This window comes from Schistocerca piceifrons, chromosome 8, assembly GCF_021461385.2.
Source record: "Schistocerca piceifrons isolate TAMUIC-IGC-003096 chromosome 8, iqSchPice1.1, whole genome shotgun sequence".
Taxonomy (NCBI): domain Eukaryota; kingdom Metazoa; phylum Arthropoda; class Insecta; order Orthoptera; family Acrididae; genus Schistocerca; species Schistocerca piceifrons.
In genome coordinates this window covers 6,200,716-6,223,463 of record NC_060145.1, presented here as the reverse complement: position 1 = coordinate 6,223,463, position 22,748 = coordinate 6,200,716, and the positions used below count along the sequence as shown (strand labels likewise).

At 38.3% G+C, this 22,748-nt stretch overlaps 1 protein-coding gene across 2 annotated transcripts in view; it reads left to right on the top strand.

Annotated features, from left to right (window-relative positions):
• The first annotated feature begins 6,010 nt into the window (after window positions 1-6,010).
• The window catches only part of LOC124712545 (protein argonaute-2-like), a 303,522-nt gene continuing 286,784 nt past the window's right edge, over window positions 6,011-22,748 (top strand). The window contains exons 1-2 of one of the 2 annotated variants that reach the window (XM_047242853.1): window positions 6,011-6,063; window positions 17,866-17,940. In XM_047242853.1, the coding sequence (XP_047098809.1) occupies window positions 6,048-6,063; window positions 17,866-17,940 (91 nt within the window). In that variant the 5' untranslated portion in view covers window positions 6,011-6,047. The remainder of the gene's footprint in view (window positions 6,064-17,865; window positions 17,941-22,748) is intronic. The other variant, XM_047242854.1, reaches the window with a different exon arrangement.

Sequence of the window (22,748 nt, the reverse complement as noted above, 5' to 3'; positions counted from 1 at the left end):
AAACATACACACAAAATTCAAGCTTTCGCAACCAACGGTTGCTTCATCAGGAAAGAGGGAAAGACGAAAGGATGTGGGTTTTAAGGGGGAGGGTAAGGAGTAATTCCAATCCCGGGAGCAGAAAGACTTACCTTAGGGGGAAAAAAGGACAGGTATACACTCGCGCACACACACACATATCCATCCGCACATGCACAGACACAAGGCTTGTGTCTGTGTATGTGCGGATGGATATTTCCCCCTAAGGTAAGTCTTTCCGCTCCCGGGATTGGAATGACTCCTTACCCTCTCCCTTAAAACCCACATCCTTTCGTCTTTCCCTCTCCTTCCCTCTTTCCTGATGAAGCAACCGTTGGTTGCAAAAGCCTGAATTTTGTGTGTATGTTTGTGTTTGTTTGTGTGTCTATCGACCTGCCAGCACTTTCGTTTGGTAAGTCACATCATCTTTGTTTTTAGATATATTTTTCCCACGTGGAATGTTTCCCTCTATTATATTCATAAAATTATTCTACATAGAGTAAATAAGGTGGAGTGGACTAAGACCACAGTATTTCATGCTCTGAAAATTTTGATACTTTCCTGGAAAAATTCCTGCACATTTTTAATGAAACTTTTCCCCTTACTGAACATCATAAAAAAGCAGGAAATAAAATAAAGTGGATTACTGAAGCAACAAAAATGACGAGTGCAAGAAAAAGATGGCTACATAGGGAACTAAAGCATAACAAAAGTCCTGATTTTGTTACCTATGTAAAAGATTACAAAAATATTTTTGAAAAAGTTGTAAAGGCAGCCAAAGAACTGGCAAATAATAGATTTATATTGGATAGTGAAAACAAATCAAAGGCATTATGGTCAGTGATCAAAGCTGAAACAGTTGCAATAGGTAGAGGCCACGGTATTTCTGAAATCAAGGTAGAGGGTAAAAATATTGTAAATCCTGCTCAAATTTCTGAGTTGTTTAATGAATTCTTTATAAATGTAAACAAACCCAATGTCAGTGTAGCAGAGTATCCAGACACGGTAAATTTCTTCAGCAGTGAGCAACTTTACGGTGAATTTTTCGGTACATTTTCAAAAACCACTGTAAAAGATATAGAAAATGTGATACTGTCAGTAAAAATAAAACATCAGCAGGATGGGATGGAATACCAACAGAAGTGTTAAAAACAGTCTCTAAAATAATTGCACAGCCACTAACTACAATAGTTAAGCAGTTCCTTCAAGAAGGTTATTTTCCATGCACACTGAAGTACACAGTAGTTAAGCCACTATTCAAAAAAGGCGCAAAAGAACACATGGGAAACTATCGTCCAGTCTCTCTTCTTCCATCACTGTCAAAAATATTTGAGAGGGTAGTCACCATACAAATTCAAAATTTCATACAGAAATTTAAAATAATCTCAAAAGATCAGTATGGATTTCAAAAAGGCAAAACCACAGTATCTGCTATAAATAATTTTGTTGATGAAAACAACTCACTGCATCTCACAGGTATTTTTTGTGACCTATCAAAGGCCTTTGATAGTGTGAATCACTCCTTGCTACTCTGTAAACTGGAGAAGTATGGAATTAGGGGCACGGTATTAGAATGGTTTAAATCCTATTGAACCAACTGAAGGCAAAGAGTGGTTATAACATCAGAGAGAGGAACTTGTACTTCAAAATGGAAAACCATTTCACATGGAGTACCCCAAGGTTCTATCTTAGGTCCCATTTTATTTTTATTTTACATAAATGATCTGCCACTTAATATGGAGTTTCACTCAGTTTTATTTCTACATTTACATCTACATCTACATCTACATTGATACTCCGCAAGCCACCCAACGGTGTGTGGCGGAGGGCACTTTACGTGCCACTGTCATTACCTCCCTTTCCTGTTCCAGTCGCGTATGGTTCGCGGGAAGAACGACTGTCTGAAAGCCTCCGTGCGCGCTCTAATCTCTTTAATTTTACATTCGTGATCTCCTCGGGAAGTATAAGTAGGGGGAAGCAATATATTCGATACCTCATCCAGAAACGCACCCTCTCGAAACCTGGCGAGCAAGCTACACCGCGATGCAGAGCGCCTCTCTTGCAGAGTCTGCCACTTGAGTTTATTAAACATCTCCGTAACGCTATCACGGTTACCAAATAACCCAGTGACGAAACGCGCCGCTCTTCTTTGGATCTTCTCTATCTCCTCCGTCAACCCGACCTGGTACGGATCCCACACTGATGAGCAATACTCAAGTATAGGTCGAACGAGTGTTTTGTAAGCCACCTCCTTTGTTGATGGACTACATTTTCTAAGCACTCTCCCAATGAATCTCAACCTGGTACCCGCCTTACCAACAATTAGTTTTATATGATCATTCCACTTCAAATCGTTCCGTACGCATACTCCCAGATATTTTACAGAAGTAACTGCTACCAGTGTTTGTTCCGCTATCATATAATCATACAATAAAGGATCCTTCTTTCTATGTATTCGCAATACATTACATTTGTCTATGTTAAGGGTCAGTTGCCACTCCCTGCACCAAGTGCCTATCCGCTGCAGATCTTCCTGTATTTCGCTACAATTTTCTAATGCAGCAACTTCTCTGTATACTACAGCATCATCCGCGAAAAGCCGCATGGAACTTCCGACACTATCTACTAAGTCATTTATATATATTGTGAAAAGCAATGGTCCCATAACACTCCCCTGTGGGACGCCAGAGGTTACTTTAACGTCCGTAGACGTCTCTCCATTGATAACAACATGCTGTGTTCTGTTTGCTAAAAACTCTTCAATCCAGCCACACAGCTGGTCTGATATTCCGTAGGCTCTTACTTTGTTTATCAGGCGACAGTGCGGAACTGTATCGAACGCCTTCTGGAAGTCAAGAAAAATAGCATCTACCTGGGAGCCTGTATCTAATATTTTCTGGGTCTCATGAACAAATAAGGCGAGTTGGGTCTCACACGATCGCTGTTTCCGGAATCCATGTTGATTCCTACATAGTAGATTCTGGGTTTCCAGAAATGACATGATACGCGAGCAAAAAACATGTTCTAAAATTCTACAAGAGATCGACGTCAGAGATATAGGTCTATAGTTTTGCGCATCTGCTCGACGACCCTTCTTGAAGACTGGGACTATCTGTGCTCTTTTCCAATCATTTGGAACCCTCCGTTCCTCTAGAGACTTGCGGTACACGGCTGTTAGAAGGGGGGCAAGTTCTTTCGCGTACTCTGTGTAGAATCGAATTGGTATCCCGTCAGGTCCAGTGGACTTTCCTCTATTGAGTGATTTCAGTTGCTTTTCTATTCCTTGGACACTTATTTCGATGTCAGCCATTTTTTCGTTTGTGCGAGGATTTAGAGAAGGAACTGCAGTGCGGTCTTCCTCTGTGAAACAGCTTTGGAGAAAGGTGTTTAGTATTTCAGCTTTACGCGTGTCATCCTCTGTTTCAATGCCATCATCATCCCGTAGTGTCTGGATATGCTGTTTCGAGCCACTTACTGATTTAACGTAAGACCAGAACTTCCTAGGATTTTCTGTCAAGTCGGTACATAGAATTTTACTTTCGAATTCAATGAACGCTTCACGCATAGCCCTCCTTACGCTAACTTTGACATCGTTTAGCTTCAGTTTGTCTGAGAGGTTTTGGCTGCGTTTAAACTTGGAGTGGAGCTCTCTTTGCTTTCGCAGTAGTTTCCTAACTTTGTTGTTGTACCACGGTGGGTTTTTCCCGTCCCTCACAGTTTTACTCGGCACGTACCTGTCTAAAACGCATTTTACGATTGCCTTGAACTTTTTCCATAAACACTCAACATTGTCAGTGTCGGAACAGAAATTTTCGTTTTGATCTGTTAGGTAGTCTGAAATCTGCCTTCTATTACTCTTGCTAAACAGATAAACCTTCCTCCCTTTTTTTATATTCCTATTAACTTCCATATTCAGGGATGCTGCAACGGCCTTATGATCACTGATTCCCTGTTCTGTACATACAGAGTCGAAAAGTTCGGGTCTGTTTGTTATCAGTAGGTCCAAGATGTTATCTCCACGAGTCGGTTCTCTGTTTAATTGCTCGAGGTAATTTTCGGATAGTGCACTCAGTATAATGTCACTCGATGCTCTGTCCCTACCACCCGTCCTAAACATCTGAGTGTCCCAGTCTATATCTGGTAAATTGAAATCTCCACCTAAGACACATCTTCAATCATTGAAAGTGACATTACAGATCAAATTTCACAAACTGTAGTAAATACTTTAGGAAACTTAGATAACTGGTTTGATTTAAATGGGTTAAAATTATACAAGGAAATGACTCAGTTAATGCAATTTAAAACAAAACAACCAAAATTAAATGATATTCAGCTCAGTCACAGAAACTAGGATTTGCAGGAAGCTAGCTGTATGAAATTCATAGGAATGAAACTATATAAAAATCTATCATGGGGGTCAAACATACAGTGCCTAGCAAATAAATTCAATAGCCTAGCATATGCGCTGAGAATATTGCAGAATGCTTCCAGTATGGGCATAAGAAAAGTAGTATATCACAGCTACTTTGAGTCAGTAATAAGGTACGGTATCGAATTGTATTTTGGGGTTACTCAAACCATATGTGTCGAATACTAAAACTTCAGAAAACCACCATTAGAAATATGCGCAATGTAGGGCGAAGGAAATCATGTCATCCACTTCTAAAAAATCTGATAATAGTAAGTGTTCCCTCGCTATACATATATGAGCTGATTATCTTTGTACACAGTAACTCTGATTTATTTGTAGCAAATCATTTTCAACATTATTACAACACCAGAAATCAAAATAATTTTATGCTGCCCACTCACCGTTTAAAACTTTATGCTCAAACTCTACATTATATGGGTATGAAAATATGTAACAAAGTGAAAGGAAGAAAATTGCTCAGCATAAATTTAGAAACATTGAAAAAAATCCTTATACGAGAAGCTAGTGCAGAAATGTTACTATTCAGTAGAAGAATTCATAAATGACTACCTGAAAATTTGAGCAGGAGAGAGCAAGTACTTAGGACTGTTAATCTTAAAAGATTGTTACTTTTGAAGAAAAATCGTTAGTTGCTTAATTAAGTAATTATTCAGTACTTTATATTATATTACTGGTATTATAAGGAAAATTGTAAACAAGTTTTTGTGTTTTGATGAGTCTCCTGTACTTTTAAGTCAATGGCTTGAAACTGTATGTTACGAGACAATAAACTTCTATTCTATTCTATTCTATACAGATTTATCGTGTATGCTTAAAGTGATAAGAGTTGCTTCCCCTCTTTATACTGAAGTACATGCTGTTCATTCTCTTTATGTTCAGTGTTAATTTATTACCTACTGCCCAGTTGAGGCATCCTTGAGGGCTTCATTTGCTTTCTCTGACAGGAGTTCTGACTTTTATCAGTGACTATGATGTTACTGTCATAGACAAAGAGAATTTTTTTGTACGTGTCTTACACTACCCCAAGAGTAATATTTATACAGAACAGAATTGGGCAAATTAATCTTGTTTTTATGGTATTTACAGGAGTGATACACAGTGGCTGAATAATATCTGTAGATTCTTCACTTACTTGTAATACTAGTTCTTTGAACTTTGTAAGTTTAAAGATGCATGACATTAGCAACATCTCATCCCCTGCACTGTTGTATGGGTGGTATTGTTGAGGTTAGTACCACTAATGGTGGTTACAAAAAATTAAAGTCATAGATAAACAAATATGTGTACTGTAAAGTAATTTCAGTTTTTGTAAAATACTAAAATTGGTTTTACTTGACATCTTCTATGTCGTACAAGACTTTTTAGGTAGATTACACAGTTCCATGCTTTCTCTCTCTCTTTCTGTGTGTGTGTGTGTGTGTGTGTGTGTGTGTGTGTGTGTGTGTGTGTAGAGTTAACTCATAGTCATATACTCACTGAAGTATTTCTGTGTGTTTAGCTCATAGCCATGTACTCATTGAAGTACTGTAGAAAAAACGAATGTGCAGCAATCTTCATGTTGTTTCAGATTCAGTTCTACAGAATCAGCTGAACCATCATGGGAAAAGGAAAGAGTAAGTACAATGACCTAGAAATTGCTCATAGTGGTTACAGTCTTTTAAGTTGTTTTTACTATTGAAAGGTAAAAGAACAGGAACATGTTGAAACATAATGATGCCAATGTAAAATTATTACTAGTATAAACACAACTAGGGTTAATCAGAATAGTGGTAGTTCACTGTTAACACAGTGTACATATTAAATTTCTAAATGTTGCTTCTCTTTTGTTCATGTATATCTTGCCTGGGTCCAAGACATTAAAGGCTCATGTTCTTGATGTTTTCTAGAGGAATTGATGAATGAATGAATTGTTGAAGATATTATTATTTTGTGGGGATGCATTGCTGGATGTGTGACATGTAAGTAATGCATGTTTTCATAAATGAAATGATCATGTGCTATTGTTGGCTGGGAGACCCCATCTGGTGTTATTCCGCTACTTGGTGCAAATCTTTCCATGTGACACCATTTTAATGACTTGCATGTCGATGATGATGAGATGAAAAGATGAGGAGAACACTAACACTATGTCCGCAAGGGGAAAAAATCTCCAACTTGGTTGGGAATCGAACTTGGGACTTCATGATACAGAGGTAATTATGCTAAACACAAGACCACATGCTGCAGGCTACTTTTATCAACAAATTATTTTCTCACACGACTTATACTACAGCAAGTAAATTTATTTCGTATATTAAAACTGAAGTGTGATAATCAATTCATTTCCTGCTTGTGTCCTACATAACTGTGGTCCAGGCATATATTTCCTGATGAATGATAAAGTCTGAAAGAACAATGAATAAAGTTTCATGTCCTTTCAGTGATACCTTTAGATACATTGCACAAATTTGTATTGAAGAGGCAATGGAGCAAGATATCATTTCTCGTCTTTTCAAAGAGATCAACATACCATTCACTTCAAGTAATTTAGTAAGCCACAGGAAACTTAATTCTGTGCAGTCAGGCAGAGATTGAAACTTGCTCATTGTGGATGTGAGTCCAATAACTATTTGTTGAAGCAGAGGCTTAAAGTAGTGCTTCAGTTGTAAGGTTCTTTTCTGTTATGGGCTCTTATATGCCCATCATCAGGTGTTGCACTGAAAGTGAACAGGAGACCAGAGCTACTAAGTTTTTACATGCAGTAGTACACACAATAAAAGCAGGAAAGAAGTTCCCTATAACATTTTAGAAATCAGCACTCAAGTAAGGTGTGGTAAAACCTAAGTCAATGCAAAGTGACACCAGTCAATACTACTGATGACTGCCTGGGTAAAGAAATATGCAAGAAACCCCAGGACACTGACACTTTGTGCTGGGACCCTGAGTGCTGCGATGTGCGTGTACAGGATATGGTATAACACCAGCGAATGCAGAGAATGAACTAGCTTACACAAAGGGGGAAGCAAGCTGGTAAACCAGAGCAGCAAAAGTACTGCCATATGTCAATGGGAAGAAGAATTCGGGGTCACTAGTCCAGCCGTTCACAATTTGAATTAGTGATTTACATTCAAAATGGAAAAAAAATTCATAGTGTACTTTAAACGTTTTTCATGTAACTTTCTATGTAATGATCTTTTTCATTTTGATTGTAAATCACTTCTGTGACAAAATCTAATTGATCCTCCACTCAAGCAGCTAGTGCCTTAGTGGTGATGATCTAGATCACTGAAGGCAGAAAAATTCCTCTGTAGTTGTTAAAATCTGACCTTATCTACTGATCACCTCAAACCATTCTATTTTTGTCCTGATGACAGAGTACATGATGATAAAATAAAAACGTGTTGCAAGAAAATTTACAATTATTACATTTCATACAAAACAATTGCTTATTTATGGAATACCGTATTTACTCGAATCTAAGCCGCACTCGAATCTCAGCCGCACCTGAAAAATGAGACTCGAAATCAAGGAAAAAAAAATTTCCCGAATCTATGCCGCACCTGAAATTTGAGACTCAAATTTCAAGGGGAGAGAAAAGTTTTAGGCCGCATCTCCAAATCGAAACAAAGTTGGTCCATTGTAATATGAGACACAATTTAGGTCGAATGAATGACGATACAGCTACAATAGTTTGGTTCGAGTCGTAAGCTTAGCAGTTAAGCTTTACCAGGTAGCCATTGCTATGCGTCAAGCACTCCGTCCGTATTTATACGGGTACCCTTCCTTTTTCACGTGCTCCATCTGGTTTGAATCGATTGCTTATTTTTCTTTGATCTGATAAGCGCCGTTTTCTTTGTTATAGCTGCTTACGTCACTCTAAGCTGAAAATTCATTACTGTACCGTGTCATGCATTGTTTATCGCATTCTGATAGTGCGTGTTTACATCCTGTCGCTGCTTGCGGCATGGCTTGCTTTTGTGTGCGCTACCGCCGCTTACAATTAAAAAAAAAAATAATGTTACTTACACTGCTGTTATCTTTGATAATGATCAACAAGAACCAAATAATAAACTGCGTATGATAGAAGATGTTCTGAACGAGAGTTTGGCGAAAATTTTTCTCCGTTTGAAAATCTTTGCAGACGCCTCTTTAGTACATTACATTCTGCACAGAAATTAATCATCTTAGATTTAAAAATCTAGTCAATTGCTGTGCTTCATTTCTGACTGTATCACTATTAGGCATAAGAATAATACGAATATAAACTTGACATTATATGTGTATTTTTCCGCGTTTGCTGTTGTCTCACTATAGTTTCGTAGTTTTATTAGGCAGACAGGATTTAAATGAGATAGCAGCAAACACGAAACAATACATGGCAAAATGTTTATATTTGTATTATTCTTATGGTGAAGAGAATACTGCATGTGATTCACAATTCATAAAAGTTCCTATTAGCAACCATCTCTTCTCACAGGTAGGAAAAAATTCAGAACGTAGAGTTGGCCATATTGACGAGTAGAGTTGGCCATATTGACAAACATCCCAAACAGTCATGCCAGTCGGATGTTCGTAGTACATTGAAATGCTGCTACATTCGAAGATGAACAATACGGAATTTGTATTTACTTCGTTGGATAATGTATGAAAATGCAGTGGTCGAAACTCGGGGTGGAGAAAAAAGCTCGTCTCCCACCTTTTTTTAAATTTATTTACTGACGCAGAGGATTTGGTGCCAGTATTTATCTTTGTGCCTACAAAGCATGCCTGTGTAGTGCTACATATATTCGATGGCAGAAGTTAGTTGTGGCGGCACGCACCAACATCTTTCAGAACTTCCGCTTGCCTTGCACTCGATTCTAAGCCGCAGGCAGTTTTTTGGATTACAAAAACCGGAAAAAAAGTGCGGCTTAGATTTGAGTACATACGGTAATCACTTCAGGCCAATTGCATAAATTAGTGTTGTGGAAGTAACCATAGTACTGAACAGCATGAAAGACTTGAAGGCTAGATTATGTACTTTGAGACTTTTGAAGCAACTCCATCATTGCTTGGTATCCATTTGATGGTTCAAAATCCAACTACTGTCCAGTTTGTTTTTTTGTTACATAAAATTGTGAGTTGCTACCCAAAATATCTGAAAATCTCATTGTAAAATTAGAAAACTTACTTACATCTTAATGTTCTCCATCACCTTCAGAGTAGTTACCTCGGGAATATATGCAATGATTCCAGGGTTTTTTCCCTTTTTGGAAGCACTCCTGGAAGGCTGCAAGGTGAAGAGTATTCAGGACCCATTGTGATTCCATTTGGATGTTTTCTTTTGAGTCAAAACATCACCCTTCTCTCATGAGTAGGGAGAGTGGGAGACCAGTGTCATGTTGTTTTTGGCCAGGAATTCCTTCACATTGAGCACGGCGCGAATGGGTGCGTTTTCATGGTGTACCAACCAGTCTTTCTTTTTCCATAACTCTGGCTGTTTGCACTGAACATTTTCCCTCAGTTGCCTCAAAGTCTCACAGTAAAGCTGCCTGTTGACAGTCTGACCAGGTGGAACAGACTCCTTACGCACTACTCCCCGAAAGTTGAAAAAAAAAAAAATGACCGGCATTGTCTTCATGTTGCTGTGAACTTGTTGAACTTTTTTCGGCCCTGGGAGAAGATAGCATTTTCCATTGAGATTCATCACCTGTTATGACTCTGGATAAGAATTTTGGACACTCTTGAACTCTTTTGTTGCAGCTCAGTGCAAGACTGAATCCTGAGATTTCATTGGTCAATGCTGAGAAGGCAAGGGTCATACTTCGCTGCAATTTGTTTCGTGTTGAGTTCAGCTAGAATTCATTGACATGTACTGTATGACAGCCTGGGTCTGTTACAAACCTTGTGAATTGTCTACCTTCATTCTTCGTGAATTACGTCACACACTTTCATGATCATTTCCATTGTTGTGCATGTTGAAGGTTGACCAGAATGTTTGTCATCTTCCACTGATTCTTGGCCTTCCTTGAAATGCTTGAACCACATAAATGTTCTTGCTTGGCTCAGTGCACTCTCACCAAATGTGTCTGTCAGCATGTGGTGGGTTTCAGCTGCAGTTTACTTCAATTTGAAGCAGAATTTGATGCAAATCCATTGTTCCTTCACAATATACATTTCACAATTCGCAGAATCACTGAAACATATACTCACATGCACCACTACAACTCTCAACTGCATGCACCAAAGATGACACAACTGTGTGCTATAGTAGTTAAGACATGTTCCTTGAGACACCTAGCGGCGGAATGTCACACTGTTACTAATTTGACCATTACAATTAAATTCTCAGATATTTTGGGTATCAGCTCATACATTTGAAAGATACCTGACCCAACATGCCCGTACCACTTCCAGCTCCCTACCTACCAGTATGCTGTTATTCAGCTAATTCTATATTGACAGCTGTGAACCTACTGGATAACCTAAGAAAAATCCACACCAAATACATAGCCTTCCTAGATTTGGTGAAGGTCTTTGACCATGTTATTTCCTAAATGGTTTAGTGCAGTTCTGCCATGATAATGATGCACTGCAGTGTCAAAATGCAATCAATGGATGTGAAAACCTGAGTGTTCTGTCAATTTGGCCTAACTGACAGCTTTATAGTAACAGGGTGTACCAAGATTTGGTACTGTAACAATTATTTTGATAAAAAAACCGTTACATATTGTCTGAAGCTGACCATACAGTGCACCTTGCTGTGCACTGAAGATGTCATGATTGCTGCTTCCACAAGACAGGGTTTGCAGTGCTTTAAAGAAATCGAAGGTGGAAATTTTCCAATAAAATGGACCCCATCTATAATAACAGCATCAGTTGTCATGGCAGAGCTAGAATCAAAGCACTCTGGCTTTGGTTGGCAGGAGTGGGGGGGGGGGGGGGGGGGGGGGGAGGAGGAGAGAGAGAGATCATTGTGGTTCTGAGTGACAGACTAATAGCAATATATGTGAAAGTTAAGGTACATTAGAACATTAGATAGTTGCTCACCATGTAGGGCTGTAGGATAGTGAGTGATGGTCAGTAAGTGTTGCCATCCAAAGACACTTATAGAAATGCATACATGACTTTGGATCATGGACATTTCCGTGCTGGATCATATGACCAACTAAATTATTCGGCCGGGTTTTCATGTGTATTACATTATGGACAAATCAGAAAAACAGGCTTTGCTGCTATACAGATGACCTGAGAGGAGCATTATTTATTTCCAACATTGGCTAACTGTGTCCAGTGTGGAAACTAGTTGAGGGTAACCACATGGACAACATCAGCAAAAATAGCAGCATATCATTAAAACATAGTTTTAGATTGTTGGTGTACATTCAGAGAACATGGTAAATTGACAAAAGTGATGTTCTGCGATCTGAGGAAGTGGACATCGCTTGGACAAAAATGATGGAGGGATTTGCATCTTGTGTACATATTTACTATAAAAGTATTAATGATGTATTTAAAAACAGCCTTTTTACACCAAATTATCAAAGTAACGTGAAACTTCCTGGCAGATTAAAACTGTGTGCCGAACTGAGACTCAGACTGGGGACCTGTGCCTTTAGCGGCAAGTGCTTTAGTCTTGCAAGTTTTGCAGGAGAGCTTCTATGAAGTTTGGAGGATAGGAGATGATATGTGGCAGAAGTAAAGCTTTGAGGACAGATCGTGTGTCATGCCTGGGTAGCTCAGTCGGTAGAGCACAGGCAAAGAGTTCAAGTGTTGGACCGGCATACAGTCTTAATCTGCTGTAAGTTTCTAATCAATGCTCTATTTTAAAATCAATTGTAACAACACAGTTTAAATTGTCCTTTCAAAAAGTTATGGTTTTACCTAGTGAGCACATTCTCTCACTATATATGGAGGAAAAAGACAGCTTGGTATAGTAAACAGTTCTGGATTCAGGATAAGTAGATATCTCATATTGGATTGTGTAGATATCACTATTAGTGATTTTAGTTTTGTTGTGTGTTTGGCTTTTGAGAGCCTTTTATTATGACATAAGTCACAGAAAAATTGTATGTAATTAAAATTCATTTCTTATTTTATACTTTGGTAGATGCAGTGGTCACTTCATCAGTTAATTCTTATTTTTGAATGTTTTAATATCTTGAACATTCCCTTTTTTCATGAGAGCAGTGTTTGATTTATAGCATTAATTAAAGAAAGAGGTACAACTTTTACAAAGAAAATTTGTTCGCATACTTTTAAAGAATCACCTGTTTTTGGAGTAAAATTGTTCTTTTTAAAATGCACTCCATGGCATCCCACACATTCTCTATAGGTGAGAGATCAGGTGATGTGGCTGGCCATGGCAGAGTATCCACAGTTGCAAGGCGTGCTTGGAAGGTGGCAGTGGTGTGAGGATTAGTGTAGTCCTGTTGAAATAGGCGATGGGCATCGGCGTTCACAAATGGCAGAGTCACCAGTTGCAGGATCTCGTTCAGCGGTCATGGAGCCCTTGAGGAACACATGAGCACCATAGGATATTGCTCCCCACACCTTCACATCAGACTGGCAGGATGCACGATGGGAGACCACAAACTGCTTTTTGCTCTCTACTAGGCCTCCAGACATGGACCCAATGGTCGTTGCTTCTGAGGCAGAAGCAGGACTCATCACTAAAAATAACCCACTGCCAGTCTGCAGGTCCTCATATCTGATGTTGCCAAATATCGTGCATGTAGGGTATGATACTGAGGGACTGAGAGTGCCAGGTGTCATGACAGTCAGGGCAGCCTACTTGAATGATCCCTGCCACCAGCAATGGGCAATGTTGGTTTCTGTGTAACCAGTGTGGTGCACATTACGATGATAGGACCACCGACTCTCCCGCAGTCCCACAATGTGGCCCCTTTTGAACTTGACTAGCTGGGAACTTAATGTTTGCAGTGGATTGATTGGGTCCTCTTGGGTGCAGCTATTTTTATGATGATCAGTGTTATGTTATGTGTTATGTGGTTTATTCATCTCATTACATACAATTTTCAAATCATTTGATTTGATGTACAGGAGACATGTCAAGGTTTACAAAAGAAACTTTTTTCACTTTTTTAAGAGAACTACAAAAGTTTACATTATATTTTACATTTCTAAGTTACAGCTACACATGTACATAAAATAATAAATGTATTACAATCCCTGTGTTCAGATTGTGAAGCTGTCCTCAATGAATTCATCGACAGAATAATAACACTTTTCCACCAGGAGAGTAAAGAGCAATCTTTTCAGTGAACCAATCTCCATTTTAAATATATTACTGCCTTTTATTTTATTGAAAATTTTTAACCCCATATACTCTGGCGTTTGGGCATAAAGTTTTAAACGATGTGTTGGAAGTTTGAAGTTATCTCTGTGGCGAGTGCTGTAGTTGTGGTCAAAACGGAAATTGTCTAGTGTATGTTGATTTCTATATAGGAACACCACCATCTCATATATGTAAAGTGAGGGGATAGATAGTACTTTTAATGTATTCTTCCTTCTCTCCTTGTCCATACCACTGAATTCCATCCCTGCATCACAATTACATTTTGCACTCCTTTATCTTACTGAATGCCAAATACCTTTCCACAATTTTAACGGGGATTTCAGTCAGATCTCTGAATTTAAGCACTGGCTTGGCTAGCACTTTGTTTGGAAGGGTGACCGTTCTTATCTGCCAAGCGTAGTTGTTGAATCTGCCGTGTGCTGTTGGTAGTTGGTGTGCACTCAGCCATAGTAATGCTAATTGAGGAGCTACTTAAGAAGTAGTGTCTCCAGTCACGAGAACTGACAACTGCTGGTAGAGCAGTGTGCTGACCACGTGCTCTTCCATATCTGCATCCAGTGATGCCTACTGGCTGAGGATCACACAATGGTCAGTCGGTACAATCGGGCCTTCTGAGGCATGTTGGGGCAGAGTTTATCACACTGAATGATTTCTTTTATCTCATCATACATTTTTCAATCTCTTTCATCTGTGGAGCTTGATCTACCATGATGGGATTTGGCTTGATGCCTATCTTGGGTATGATAATCTATTTCCAATGCTGTTCATTCTAATTCACATGGGTTCCTATTTTCTTATTCATTATTACATCTACTCCTGCATTATCATTATTTGATTTTGTGTTGGTACCTGACCAGACATCCTGTTCTTCCTGCCACTGCACTTCGCTAATTTTTCATAAATGAAACTACAATCTATGCATCCCTTTTTTCAAGAACTGTAACGTATTTATACAATTATTTCAAGATATCCAGATCACATATCTTTAATTGTCTACCTTTCTGTACACTCCTACCCATAGAGCACATGATTTGTTTTTCTGATGATAACTTCCTCCTGAGTAGCCCACATCTGCAGAACAGAATAGGAGAATATTTTATCTCTGGAATATTTTTCTGAGGAAGATGTCATCACCATTAAACTTACAGTACAGTTTCATGTACTCTGGAAATATAACATCTGTAGCTTCTTGCTTTCAGCTGTGCCACCTTTCCAACATAACATTGTTGGGTAATGTAACAATGCCAGATCAGTCAGGAATGCAACTACAGAAAGGCCTCCTGCTCCTCTTCAGTCACCACAACTGAGTCTGGCCTCTCGGCAGCTACCTCTCTGTTGTCTTTGCACCTACAGTAGCTGAGATGTGTCATTGAAGCACACAACACAACCCTGCTCTACTTCCCATCTGCAGCAAGAGCCATGGTTGATTGGCAGTGGGGGTGGGGGATGTATACCACTGCATACACCTGTACGTGTGCATTCTCTGTGACTTTGCAGTTTATGACTGACCTTACACAATCACTAGATGTGTGAGGAATGTCTGATAATGGATTCAGAACTTCTGTGCTGCATTCATTTTGGGAGGAAGAATACTTCCCAATTATAATTTCAGTTCATTATGCAGGGTCTGTCATATTTTTGAATTGGGTAGTACAGCTGAGCGATTGACTTCAGAGAATGGAGGATGCCTTGATTTGTCCATTAAAGGCAGAAGTTTAGTTGCTGCAATGTCATTGAATGTGAAGCACTGTACAGTCTGTGACAAAACAAGCTGGGATATTTTTTCTTCCTCTCTTGTTTTGCCATCTGCCTCCTTAAATTTGTTTTTTCGCTTTTAACTAATTACCATTAACATACGTGAATATAATCTGCATTTTCATAAAAGGAAAAGGTTGGCCCTCAGTTTTAAAGAATGTAATACCAGTTCTAATTTTGTGCTTAGTTTTATGTATGTAATTGATTTTTTAACTATTTTGACTATTCTTAGTTAATACTTACATTATAGGGTGGAATCAGTAATTTTTTCGTAACTTAAATTCTGTTGTTGGCATATAAACACATATAAATTCTATACTAATTATAAACATTTGCAAAACAAAATACTAGTAATCTTAAAGTATGTATTTAGCTCTACTCAAAAACATATTAGCAAAGCCAGCCTTTAATTAATTCCAAAGTAATTAACAATTTTGTCAAAAGTATTGTTTGTGTAACAATGTATGTTAATTTCATAATTTAAACAAATAATTCTGCCTGACTCTTGCAGTAGAAGAAACTATTAAAAAAACACAATTTTTCGATTTATTCAGTTAATTTAACGAGTTGAATTTTAATTGTAATTTTTGTAACTGTAACTTTGAACAATGTGTAATTTCAGTACCTATTATTGTGAGGATATATAAGGCCCGATTTTTGGTCACAAAATAGTCAGGCCATGGCTGAGTTTCAGATGAGAGACTTGTGTTTATTAGAACGACAACAATGCTTCAGCTTAACTGTGGAATAAGTGTTAAACAGTTAGGCTGTTTGTAAAAACAATGACAGTGTCTGCTCCACATGTACCTGATTATTCTTCAGGAACTGTGAACTTTGTGGTTAGGTTTTACTGCTCCTAGAAGTTCAACAGTAAACTATTGTAGCAGTATGTGGAGGTATGCCTGCAAACTATTAATGAGGCTTATGAAGAGTTAAACAATTGTTCACTGGCCGTATTAAATATGTATATGGGGGTTGTGAAGAGTGAAATTAAACTACGGTGAAACGCAAATGTGTACCTGTTGGCTACATTATTTACTATAGTCAGTGTCCAAATTACAAACCCCATTTTTCAGCCAGTGTATCAACACAGTACGTTAACACCGAGGACAACAAATGAAGAAAATAAAGCAGGCGGAACCACTACATGTCTCTCTCTGGTGATTTTTCATAAACAGTGAGTTTGTGACATGGACACAGTTTGACATTGCAGCCGTTTAATATTCTCACCCACCAACCTATTCTGGACTGCAACCTATTGTGGACGGATTGAAAATTTCAACATAGCTGGCTATGTAATGAATAAGAAGCCACCTGGCTCTGTCAACAAAGCACTTACTCCCAAATACATAGAGTGTGCTCTCATGCTACAAGTCTTTCACTATGATTCTTCAAGTCTCCTGCTTCCCAGTACTCGTGACATCCCAGCTGGACAGTGTACAGTTTCAGCAAGATGGTGCACCTATGTGCACAGTTCATAATACAGTGACTGCCCTACAAAATTAGTTTCCGGTCCTCATTATCTCCAGATCTGACAGTCTCCTCCACTGGTGTCCTCCCTTCGCTGCTCTAAGCTTATTTAAATTCTTTTTATGGGGACATGTCAAGTCCTGAGTATATGTTAACTAGCCAGACTGCATAGAAGATCTGAAAATGACAGCTGAGCAGGAAATCATTCATATTCCGCATCAAATGCCAATTGATGATATTCTGAATTTTCAGGATTGGCTAGAATCGTTCATAAATGTAGATAGCCAACATCTAAGCAATGTGATCTTCAAAACATAATTGAAACAATGAAATCCCCAATGTAAACTATGTATTATCATAAATAAATATATTTTTTAAGCAAAACAGACTAAATGAATATTATTTGAAAGCCTTGTGATTCCAAGATAGCCCCTGTATGATCAAACTTGGATAATCTGATTGTTCTGGAACAAACTGCAAATCAAATTTTTGGTCCCAAAGCAGTGTTCTGCTTTCTTTTTAAAGTGATCTGAAGTGGCACTTCAGCAATTAAAGACATTGTGTATGGTTCACTTTCATTTTTTATGTTTTTTTTATCTTTTGTGTGTCTATTTACCACTCATAAATCATATCCCTGTCGTTGGTTGGCTTTCTTCTATTGCTTTTCGTTTCCCTCCTGGAATTCCCATTATCAAAATGATTTGAGGAGGAAAACTGTACGGCCATTGTCTTGTGTTTTAGTAATATTAGAAATCCAAAGTGAGGATAATCATTTGATACAATAGTTTTTAATCATTTGATACACTAGTTTTGGTTTTATTCATGATGAAAGAGTATACTAAATGTTGAACTCTGTAATTGTTTTTGTGATAATATGACTTCTATGCTTGGAATCTTGTATGATATCTTACAGAGAAGAAAACTCCTCAGACTCAGGAAGCGGCTAGTTCAGGAACTCCTCCACAACGATCTCAAGCTGAAGAGGCAGGTAAGAGCTTGCCATTTTCAATAAAAGGTAACTTATATGTTTTTGCATTGGTTGTTGTTTCTTGTATAAAGTTGTTGGGAATGTAGTGCTGAGACACTTGCAGATGTTGTAATACAAATAATGTAAAGAGTAACCTCTAAAGAGTAGCAAGCAACCAGATAAAAGTTCAAGACTGCTAAAAGTGCTAGAGTCTGGTAATCTTCTAACAACAGTTATTGGCTTTTAACTTTTGTTTGATTACCAAATGCTGTAATTAATTTTTGGGGGGGGGGTGAAGGGGGGGGGGGGAGTAACAGGGGCTGGGGGGGGGGGGGTTGGGGTTGGCGGAAAGGGAGTTCGGGGGGGGAAAGGCGGTTGGCTGTGAAGCTCACCACAGCTATAACATGCTATAATTTCCATATGATTCCTTGGTGGTGGTAAGTGGTGGAAACATTATGAAGTTCATTCTTTGTTGTATGAATTAGAGTTTCTGTAAACTAGATTTCCCGAATTAGATAGTGACGTGTGCCTTGATTCCTCTGTAATGGCAAGCTTGGGACATGCTTTAGCAACCACCCAACTACTTTGTGGTTAGTTGGTGAAACGTTATGTGCCATGGAGAAAAGTGATCTCAGTCTCGGAACTTGTACATTTGAGCACTTGCAACATCTCTGTTGTATAATAATAATAATAATAATAAAGATTTTATTGTCTTTAGGCCGTTACAGCAATTGACAACGTCAAATGAAGCTACAATTTATAATACAGTGTGATAAGGTATTGACTACTGAAATATTTTAGCTTATATTATAATAAATGTACAGTGGGTCATCTGTTGGATTACTGCATTTTACAGCTGAAGAATTCATTGATATCATAGAATGGGTGGGCAATAAACCATTCATGCAGTCTTTCTTTGAATGTATGTTCAGGAAGATCCTGTATGGCATGTGGCAGCTTATTAAATAGTTTGTGCCCTGTGCCTTCATAGCTATTTATTGATTTTGATAGTCTGTGGTAAGGCGTGTATATGTGTTTGATGCTTCTTGTGTTGTAACAATGTACACTTTCTCTACGTTTCACATCTTGTAGGTTCTTCTTCGTAAAGATTAAGACATTGTATATATAGAGGTTTATTACAGTCATAATTTTTTGTTTGGTAAATAAGGGTTTGCAGTGAGCCTTATGTGAAGAATTTGTAATTATCCTAATGGCTTTCTTCTGCAATAATAGGATGTCATGTATATGACTACAGTTACCCCACAAGATAATGCCATAGGATATTATACTTTGGAAAAATGCAAAATAAGATGATCTGATGTATGTTTCAGGTACACAATTTCTGAGTTGTCTTAATAAATAAATTACTCTAGATAGCTTACTACTAATATAGTGTACATGTTGGCCCCAGGATAATTTTTCGTCTAAATAAACTCCGAGGAATTTAACAGAACTAGAGTCATCAGATAGTGGCTTGTCTCTTAGAGTGAAGATTATCTGCTGAGTTTTATATTCATTTAGGAGGAAACCATTTGCTCTGAACCAATATGCTGCATTAGTGAGTGTATTTTCAGCACAGGTTTTAAGATTGTTACTGCTATGAAGAAAAGTCGTATCATCTGCATACAAGACAGTGGTGGATCTAATAAACGAGGGGAGGTCATTGATCATTATCAGGAACAGGAAGGGCCCCAGTACAGATCCCTGAGGCACACTTACTTTAACATTTTCTATGTTTGACATTTCCTTACCAACACAAACTACCTGTTTACGGTTGTTGAGGTAAGCTTTTAATAGTCTGAGACTGTTTCCTTTGATGCCGTAGAATTCGAGTTTCTCTAGTAGTGGCGTGTGCTCAACACAGTCGAAGGCCTTGCTTAGGTCACAGAATGAGACCTGAGCAAAACCTTTGTTCTCAAAAACTTTGAGGATGTAACTGACTACCGTGTTGATTGCATCAATGGTTGACAGATTCTTCCTAAACCCATATTGTGTAGCATCCTAGATTCTCAAAGTGAGATGATAATTGTTGGTACATGATGCATTCTATTACCTTGGAGAATGCGAGTACTATTGAAATAGGCCTGTAACTAGATGGAGAGTCTTTATCTCCCTTTTTGTATACTGGGACGACCCTAGACAGTTTTAACTCATCAGGAAAATATCCCTCAAGTAAGCACTTGTTTATGCAATGGGTTAAAGGGTACAGAATACAATCACACACTTTTTTTAGCAGGTTGCATGATATGCCATATATATCTAAGCTATCAGATGATTTCAGTTGTTTTATGACCCCTTGTACATATCTAGGCGTTACTTCGGAGAAGGTTAGCATGCTTGTATTTAGTGACTGTCTACCCCCATTTTGGGAGAGTAACTCAGATGGTCTAATGTCTGGTTTGATAATTGTCTCCTATTTCTTTCACTGAATTAATAAAAAACTCATTGAGTGTTTGTGGTGGGATATTAATTTTGTCTTTTTTAGTATCTGTGGCAGCACTGTTAATTACTTTCCAAGCGGTTTTGTGCTTATTGGTGGAATTATGTATGCTGTTGGCATTGTAGGTTTTTTTGGCCTGCAGGATGGCTTTTTTGTATTCACTCCTGCATTCCACATAGGCTGATTTGGCACAGTCAGACTTCATACTATTGTATATGTTGTACAGCAACAAAACTTGTTTCTTTAGATCTGTCAGCTGTTTAGTGTACCATATATTTTGTGTGTTTTGAGATCTGGATTTGTGGCTGCTGTCCATTATTTTGATTTTCTTTATGGGAATACTATAGTTAAATAGGGTCAAGAATGCATTAAAAAATCTATCAAATATTATTTTGGCTGGCAGGTCATTACTTGAAGTGTAATGTCGATCGACACTACAATGGCCAAACCAGTCTCTGTCAGCAAGGGAATTACGAAATGTGTTAATTTTATCCTCAGTTACGGGTCTGGTAATCACAACTGTTGGGACAGGTCTGTTTGCATTGCTCCTATTGAGGGGAATTTCACTTGCATAATTTAGAGATACGGAGTCATGGTCAGAGAATGGGAACACTACAACTTCGCATGTGTTTTCAGTGGTCTTGAAGTTTACAAAGATGTTGTCTAAACATGCTTTGTTTCTTGTGGGCCTGTTATTAACATGATGTAAATTGTATTGTCTTAGTAAGTTTTCCAGATCTGCAACACTACCCTTACATTTAGTAAGATCAAAATCAGCATTCAAATCACCTCCTATTGCAATATCATAGTGTAGCCATTTAATATTACTTAATTCACTCAATAGCATGTCCATTTTTTCTAAAAATATGTTAATGCTTCCCTTTGGTGATCTGTACATGGATACTACTATTAGCTTATGACTATTAATGATTATACCCGTAACTTCAAAGTGCTGTTCATCACACAAGGAATTTAGGTCTAGTTTGGTTATTGTACAATTGAGTGACTGGTTGGAATAAATTGCCACACCACCTCTAATGTTCTCTTTCCTACAGTAGCTATTTACTATACTAAAATTGTCAAATTTGGCAACAGCAAGTTCATTCTCATTAGCCCAGTGTTCACTCAGACGAAAAATATCAAACTGGTTATCAAGACCAAACTCATTTATGATAAGTTCTTTATCTTTCAGCCTTGAACGTAATGGTAACATATTTTAAAATCCATGCTCTTATTGCTTACACACTGAACACTATGGTGATTGGTTTTCAAACCTTTTTCAGGGCTTATCTTTTGGATTTCCGCCTCTTGTTGCCTTTTACTAAAAAATTGTTCACTTGGAGTGGTAGCACATCTACTGTTGTATGCCTACTCTTCCCTCCTTGTGATGATATTGTAGATGAGGCTGCTACGACAGGAATTGATGGAACTGCTGTTATGGTGTGTGGAGGCACTGTTGTGGCATCTGGTGACTGAGGAGATAAAGTGGTTGCTTCTTCTTCTGCTGCTGTTGAATCTTGCTGGTGAAGTGTGATAGGTACTGCTGCTGCTGCTGTAGGCATTGTTGTGGCAACTGGTGACAGTGGAGATTTGGATGTTGCTTCATCTTCTGCTGCTGTTGAATCCTGTAGATGAAGTGTGGCAGGTACTGCTGCTGCAGCGTTATGTGTGTAGGTATAATTGCTGCTTCCACCTCTACTTCTACTGCTGCAATAGAAGTAACCATTTCTCCAGGCTCTGCTTGCGTCAAGCAAGGAACAGGAAGAGCAGCAATTACTTCTTGGTTGTCAGATGCTTTCAGTATCATGCTGATGTTTTGGCACAGAATCTTCTTGCCTCTGTTATTAAGGTGCATGCCATGTCTCGTGTAACAGTCTCTTTGCAAGGAGTCCATACTTATAAAATATGCATTTTGGTAGGCCCTGCAAATCTTTGAGTATTGCCTGTTTGCTTTTATGATTTCCACGTTCACACATGACCATTCCGAAAGGTCATGCCTATGTGGAATTCTGACTACAAAAACTGATTTCTCTTGTGTTGAATTTAGTATTGCCTTAAGGTTTCGTGTTGCACTGTGGAGGTCGTTTTTATATACATTATTGGCTCCAGCTATGACACCAATATGATGATCATTTTCAGTTTCTATGTTTCTAGTGAGTTCTTGAATGGGTGCACCTGGTTTGACAATACTAGTTGCTTGTATACAATGACTGTAACGTAGTATTTTTGCGATCTCACGTCCGTGGCTATCAGAGAATATTTTCACTTTGAGTTTGTCTTCACGTTTATTGCGGAAGTTTCTGCTCATGTGCTTGTCACTATATAGATTCGGCGTGTTGTTGTCATCACAGTTTTCCGTGGATTCCACGTTCATATCTGAATCTAGTGC